The 7,977-nt window shown below is 43.3% G+C and overlaps 1 protein-coding gene across 1 annotated transcript; it reads left to right on the forward strand.

Moving 5' to 3' along the window:
- The first annotated feature begins 2,346 nt into the window (after window positions 1-2,346).
- LOC108536861 (olfactory receptor 56A4-like) lies at window positions 2,347-3,437 on the forward strand. The gene is given in 2 exon segments (XM_017883936.1): window positions 2,347-2,626; window positions 2,628-3,437. Coding segments are annotated over 2 exon segments (945 nt in total). The 5' UTR covers window positions 2,347-2,491.
- Window positions 3,438-7,977: the final 4,540 nt, after the last annotated feature.

Here is a 7,977-nt window from a genome sequence, read left to right on the forward strand (position 1 = left end):
TGTTTGCCTGGGTATCAGCAGCAGAGGTTGCAGAAGATAGAATATTGCTGAACAGCGAGTGTACCTGTCTGATTCTTACTTTGGAAGCTTCCTCTCAGGGGTGTACTCCACCCTGTGAGGTGTGGGGTGTCAGACTGCTCCTAGTGGGGGATGTCTCCCAGTGAGGCTACTAAGGGGTCAGTGACCCACTTGAGCAGGCAGTCTGTCCCTTCTCAGCTCTCAACCTCCGTGTTGGGAGATACACTGCTCTCTTCAAAGCTGTCAGACAGAGTCGTTCGCGTCTGCTCAGGCCTCTGTTGCTTCCCCTCTTGTTTTTTTAGCTGAGCCCTGCCCCCAGAGGTGGAGTCTATAGAGACAGGCAAGTTTCCTTGAGCTGCTGTGAGCTCCACCCAGTTCGAGCTTCCCAGAGACTTTGTTTAACTACTTAAGCCTCAGCAATGGTGGGCGCCCCTCCCCCAGCCTCACTGCTGCCTCGCGGTTAGATTGCTGCAGACTGCTGTGTTAACAATGAGGCAGTCTCCGTGGGCGTGGGACCCTCCTGGCCATGTGAGGGAAATATTCTTCTGGTGTGCCCGTTTGCTTAGAGCGCGGTATTGGGGTGGTAGTTACCCGATTTTCCAGGTGTTGTGTGTCTCAGTTCCCCTGGCTAGGAAAAGGGATACCCTTCCCCCTTGCGCTTCCCAGGTGAGGCGATGCCTCGCCCTGCTTCAGCTCTAGCTGGTCAGGCTGCAGCGGCTGACGAGCACCAATTGTCCAGCACTCCCTAGTGAGATGACCCCAGTACCTCAGTTGAAGATGCAGAAATCACCGCTCTTCTGTGTCACTCGCGCTGGGAGTTGAAGACTTGCCTACTCCAGTTTTAACTCCTGAATTCTTGATTTGTTTCAAAGGACTACAATGGGTAGATTTTAAAAAATGTATATTGTATAATTTATGTTTAGAAAATCTGGAATATTCAAGGTGAAAGTTCTTGGATTAAATAAATACTTCCATTATCTTCTCTGGCAGCTAGAGTCTTCTAATGTCTTCTCATGGACACCTCAATCCTCTTAGAGAAGACCTGCCAAATGGGACAGTGGTGAAGGATCAGTCATTGTAGCTATGCTGATTATATGCTTCCTAGGCTCCCTCTCGTTATTCTTTTATTCTCTTTTTTTTTGAGATGGAGTCTCGCTCTGTCTCTAGGCTGGAGTACAGTGGGCTCACTGCAACCTCCACCCACCGGGTCTGGTTCAAGCAATTCTGCCTCAGTCTTCCAAGTAGCTGGGATTACAGGCATGCACCACCACACCCAGCTAATTTCTGTATTTTTAGTACAGACGGGGTTTCACGGTGTTGGCCAGGCTGATCTTGAACTCCTGACCTCATGATCTGCCTGCCTTGGCCTCCCAAAGCTAGGCTCCCTCTCTTTTCCTGCCATGACTCCCTGGCTACTTTCGGTCTATTTGGCTGTGACAGTCGTTGCTGTTACCCTTCTTAGAGTCAGGGAAAACAAATGATACCCCACAAAAGAAACAGCTATAATCAAAGCAGATGAGTTTACAGAATGTAAATTACATATGCTAAGGATAATTGGATCCTGGTCACAAGGAAGAACAGGTAATTTTACTTACCAGGTAAGTGGATTCCTGCATAGATTTACTTGCCTAAAACTCACTCCCTGACTTCTAATCCATCAAATGAGTGAACTTCAGCTCATTTGATGAGAGCAGGTCCTCATGTAATGTCATTTCACACAATGTTGTGTCATTATAACATTGATAAGAAAAAAAATGGATTTCCGGCGGGGGCCACTGTCTGTGTGGTGTTTGCATATTCTCTCCATGTCAGACTGGACTTTTTCCAGGGACACAAATAGTTTCCTTCTACATCCCAATGATGTACAGCTGAAGTCTAAATTTTCCCAGTGTGACTGAGTGGTTGTGTGTGTGAGTGCTCCCTGTAATGCAATGTCGTCCAGGTTCCCTGAGCTTTTGGGAACCAACCCAAAGCTGCCGGGATAAGCTTGGACCACCTGTAACCCTGAACTGGAATAAGTGGGTTGGGAAATGAATGAATGAATGAATGAAAATCATTGTAAAGTGAAAATTAGTAAAGTGTACTGAAATCATATAAATGCATGACAATAGATGATACTTGTGATTGCTCGTTTTTAAACTGTGTGGTGGTAGAAGATTCTCCTTACAATTTTCCTTTATCTCTATTTTGTTACCTGTAACATTAAGATAACAATATTAATTACTCCTTAGTATTTTTTAAAAGGATGAAATGAGATAAAGAATATAAAACACTGTGGCTGGCATATGATACATACTTGGTTAAATATAAGGGAAGACAAAGACAGTGATTTTAAAAACTTTGTTGGACAGATACAGGGCCTCAGTGGAAACTCACACTCTATTATGCTTAGAACACATACTTTTTATGTTTCTGTACTTCTCTCCTACATTTTAAGGTACCCTGGGTCTCCAGATTGATCAGGAAACTTTACATGGCATCACCCAGCAATGACTCCACTGCTCCAGTCTCTGAATTCCTCCTCATCTGCTTCCCCAACTTCCAGAGTTGGCAGCACTGGCTGTCCCTGACCCTCAGCCTTCTCTTCCTCTTGGCCATGGGGGCTAACATCACCCACCCTCCTGATCACCATCCAGCTGGAGGCCTCTCTGCACCAGCCCCTGTTCTACCTGCTCAGCCTCCTCTCCCTGCTGGACATCATGCTCTGCCTCACCGTCATCCCCAAGGTCCTGGCCATCTTCTGGTTTGAACTCAGGTCAATCAGCTTTCCATTCTGCTTCCTCCAGATGTTCATCATGAACAGTTTTTTGACCATGGAGTCCTGCACATTCATGGTCATGGCCTATGACCATTATGTGGCCATCTGCCATCCATTGAGATACCCATCTATCATCACTGACCAGTTTGTGGCTAGGGCTGTGGTCTTTGTTATAGCCCGGAATGCCTTTGTTTCTCTTCCTGTTCCCATGCTTTCTGCCAGGCTCAGATACTGTGTGGGAAACATAATCAAGAACTGCATCTGCACTAGCCTGTCTGTGTCCAAACTCTCTTGTGATGATATCACTTTCAATCAGCTGTACCAGTTTGTGGCAGGCTGGACTCTGTTGGGCTCTGACCTTATCCTTATTGTTATCTCCTATTCTTTTATACTGAAAGTTGTGCTGAGGATCAAGGCTGAGGGTGCTGTGGCCAAGGCCTTGAGCACGTGTGGTTCCCACTTCATCTTCATCTTCTTCTTCAGCACAGTCCTGCTGGTTCTGGTCATCACTAAACTGGCCAGGAAGACAATTCCTCCCGATGTCCCCATTCTGCTCAACATCCTGCACCACCTCATTCCCCCAGCTCTGAACCCCATTGTTTATGGTGTGAGAACCAAGGAGATCAAGCAGGGAATCCAGAACCTGCTGAAGAGGTTATAAGAGTAAAAAGGATTAGATCCACCTTTAGAGTTGTTAATTAAAATTGGGAAATGAGGAACTATTTTTATGTTGGAAAGGAAATTTCACTTTTAAATCCTGGCCTGAGTTCTGATTCTTCTGTTCTCAATATCTCAGGCAACAATGAACACATTTATTTGTGAATCTTTGTTTTCTGTTGCTTGAAAGGAAACCTCCCTTTTCTGGATTCTATGGTTACTTCGGAATTTTTCCTGAACTAATCTGCAACGAAGAATCTTGCCAAGACTTTGACAAATGGAGCTGTATTAGAATGGAAGTGTTTGACCACTAAAGAAACAAACTTTATATGATTCCCTTAAAAATATCAGCCTGTCTTCTGAACTGCAAATGACACGGATTCCTTTCCTGTCTCTGATTCAGCCTGGCAGATGGCTGCCTGGCTTGGGTGCCATGAAGGCATGGCTTGGGTTAAGTACAGATGTTGACCCTGGAACAACTTGGGGTTGAGTGCCTTGCCCTGAACACCCTGACTCTCTTCCGTGGCGCCTGAGACAGATGTGCTATTCCCTGGCTCCTAAAATTCTCCCATACCTCTCTGAGGGCAGCATTTCCATTCTTTCTCTCCACTTATAATTTCTTTCTTCAGTTTTTGGTTTGTAAATGAGGTTGACAAAGTTTTAGGATTTTTAGGTTGGGGGGAGTTGTATTGTTTGAAGTGCTTTATGTTCTTTTATTCATCATCTTCTTGTCGTTATAATCATGGCTCCTATGTCACCTTGAACTGCCCATCGTAAGCTCGAATGAGCCATCCTGTTCATTCCCTCTGTTGCTGTTTGCTGCAGCCTCCCTCCTGAGCTGTGGCTGGCAAAGCTGCCAACAGTTTCCCAGACCTGAAAGTTCTAGGGTTTGTTTTTCACAGAATAGTGTATTCTACTATTTAGGCATTTCCTTCTTAATGATGCCACATAGTTCAGTATCTTCAAGGAATATTAAACAGTCTTAATCTCTCTGTTTTGGGGATGTAAATTAAGATTTCAATTTTGTCATTTGTCCAAGCATTGTTTGACAACTGTCCCAACTGGACTATCCTACTTTCATTTGTACAGAAGCTTATTTTTGCTGAATGACTTGTATTAAAATTAATCTCTCTACAGTGTTTAAAAAATTTTATATGTTACAGCACTTTTTTTATTACAGGCCTCCTATACAATAGCCCTAACATACTTTCGACTTATCTTAAACTTTGTTTTCTCTGCCACTAACTGCTCATTATTTCTTTAAAATTACTTATTCCCATTTTGCTCTCTCTCTTTTCAATTATTTGATGCTTCTCAGATCAGCCTTCTTTTACCATTATCACCATTTGCCAAACCCCATCTTTCCTACCAGGTTTAATTCAAATGCCACCTCCCACAGTAGGTCTTCCTTTCCTGATCTTCCCGACTGGAATCATTATTCTTGCATTTTGTGTGGCTGTATTTCTTTCTCTGACACTGTCATAAGCTTCTTTTAGGTTGAGAGTATTTTATTCATCTTTAAAATTCGGCATGGCTACTTTTACTGTCTCTTATACAGATAAATTTAAAATAAAAATGTATTGAACAAAATGTGTAGAACATTTTATAAGTGATCTCTTATCTCTCATTTTCTTTGATAAATAATTAGAAACAGCAATAAAATCTTATACTATTATGTGTCCTTATAGTACATTACACAGAGCCTTATTTTGAGCCAGCACAAAATGAACCTCTATATAGTGAAGACCATTAGGATTGAGACAGTCTGGACAATAGGAATTGTATTCTCAGATAAAATAATTTGGCTAAATTTGTGTACTCAGATTTCATGAACTTTGGCTAAACTCATAGATTCTGGCTTTATTACCTTGAAAATGGTGTTAATTTATTTTTTATTGTTTTTTCGAAGAGCGAATTAACTAATAAAAGTTTTTGTATAATGAGTATATACACATTAAATTATATGCATTGAATTATTTATTATTATTATTTCCCCAAGCATGCTGCTTCCCCTGCTGCGCTCTGAATAATAGGCTGGCCATTATTGCACACCTTATTTATCTTGGTGTATAAGGTATCCATGGAATTTGAGTCCTCCTCTGTCTCTCTAGTTATTTTTGTCACTAGTTTATTTTCTTGAGAAGTTCTATTGCTTATAAGAGGGTTATCACGTAGGAATTCCAAGCAATTGGGTTCCCCATAGGACTTTTAGTTGAACATAGCTGATTTATATCCATTTCAATCTGGGTGCACCATGAGGCTCTCCACAAGCATTCCTTCTGAAACACGTAGGGACAGCCATTGAAGATACGTGGCTATACCACTCCAGTGATCACATTCTTTAAGGTTACCAGGCTTTCAATGCCACTTGTCCCTCCAAATTGTAGCAACAATCCCATCTGGTATGTTTGAGAGAGACGACACAATAATCATAAACTAGGAAACTGTTTTCACCATGTCCAAGCAGCTATCTTAGTAAATTATCTTTGTGATTCATGACCACACAGTGTGCAGAGGCTTCACTGCTTTGCAATCCCTGCTCAAAGCAGTGTGAAGAATCCTCATTCTCAGTTTACCTATAAAATATCAAATGAAATAAACAGAGTCCACAAATGCTGTATTACACATTTTTTCCAGAGTGTCCTATTGGGTTCTTATCTTAGTCCAACTTTTCTTCTTGGGGTAGAACAACTTCTGCAACTTCTCTCAAAATCAGGTGTCACTTGGCACTTCATCTGAGAAAAGTTGTTTGGTTATTACTCGCTGCTTCTGAAGCATTTTTAATAGAAAAGAGTGATAGTCTCTTTCCTTGGTGTTATCGCTTTCATCTGCCACTCTCCTTCCTATCATAATTTCCCCTTTCTTTGCTTTATTATCCTTCCTAATTCAGACTCTTCCTAAATGAGGGCCTTTGGTTCAGGCACACAGACAATACACAAATCAGACTGCAGCAGGAGTCTCCCTGGGATCTTTTCTTTTCTCTAGGAAGAGGTAGTAGGGTTGGAAGGTAACAGGTAGTGTGTAATGAAACCATCTCTATCCTCAGGCATTATTTATGGTCAGTCCTAGCTTGGCCAGAGGACGTGAGGCTGATACCCAACCCAAGGTTTCCTTTGGAGAACAGAGAGAGAAGTTCAAAGTGACATAGGTAAAATCTCACCCAGTTATCCACAATTGTCTGCAACACAATTGTCTTCCCACCATCTCATTCTTGGAGCCCAGCCTTGTGAGGTGAGAAAGAGAAAGGATTATGTCTCAGCATCCTCTCCAGCTTCCTCACTCCTACTGCTGGTACTGAGAGGCTTTCCAAAGCATTTTTCCTTCACTATCACACATATTTGGACAAATCTTATACATGTCCAGTGAGTGAGTTGGATTTTCATGCTCTTATGATTAATAACAAATATTCCACTTGACTATTCCAATTGTGAAGCCACTGTGATGTAGGTATTAGGGAAATGATATGTCTGCAATATGTTATGCTTTATAGCCCATTCTTATATACTGGCTATAATAAAATGGCCCCAGTTTATGGATACTATGTAATTCTCATTTAAACATAATTTTTCTAAGAGTATACCTAAAGTCTGAAATGAAGTTCCCTCTCTCCTAAGTCTGGAAATATTTGTTTTCAAATATATATGGTTTTATTTATAATGCCTCAAGTCTCCCAGATGTTTCCTCAACTTTCTTCCTGTTCACCACTATCCCAATATTGGATTTTGTCTTCTGGGTTTTCTGTCCATGCTTCCCTGAAGAATAGGCCTATGCTCTAGGTTCAGATGCCTAAAATAGCCTTAGCCCTGGTGGGCTGTAGAGAGAGAAGTGGCAGAGTGGAGCATTGGACAGGAAAATAGCTTCTGGAACCTCAGAGTGGGGAAGTCTGATGGTACATTAGACAGTCACAAGTAGTAATTATAGTACAGCATCCTTGAGCTGCTAGATCTGCTTTGGAACCAGGAAAATTATGAGGATGAGAGTCTTGTAGGTGTTTGGACAAACGGAGGCAAGATGGTGCAGTTCTGGGTTCTTCACTGTCACCTTTCCTGTGCCCGGGAAAGACACGGGTCAACTGCGCAGACGCAACCCGACCTCCGACGGAGAGAAACCGGAACCCACCTAGCCACTCCTATCGACCCACCCCCGACCCGCCTATGTCCCGCCCACTGCCCTTCCACTCCCGGGCCCAGGACATAAAAGCCGCTCCTGGCGGGCATGCGGAGTGGACTTCCTCAGCCCCTCCTCCTGCGCGGGACCCAGGAACCTTGTCCGAGAACGCCGGAGCGAACTTCCTTGGCCCCTGCTCCTGTGAAGACCTAGGAACCTCGCCCGAGAACGCCGGAGCGACTTTGTCGGCCTCCATCACTGGAGGCCGGTGAACCTCACCCCTCCCTCACATTGGTTTGTAAATAAAGTTTTTTTTTGCCTTGCCTACTTGCCTTTTCTCTGGCATTTGCTCTGGGGTCGCATTAAAGCAAATCAGCTGGTGCCGAAACCCGGGAGGAGACCCCTCCTCAGGGCCCCAAGGTCCGAGGAGTCTCCTC

The sequence above is a fragment of the Rhinopithecus bieti genome, unplaced genomic scaffold (genome assembly GCF_001698545.2).
Source record: "Rhinopithecus bieti isolate Rb0 unplaced genomic scaffold, ASM169854v2 scaffold_1528, whole genome shotgun sequence".
NCBI lineage: Eukaryota > Metazoa > Chordata > Mammalia > Primates > Cercopithecidae > Rhinopithecus > Rhinopithecus bieti.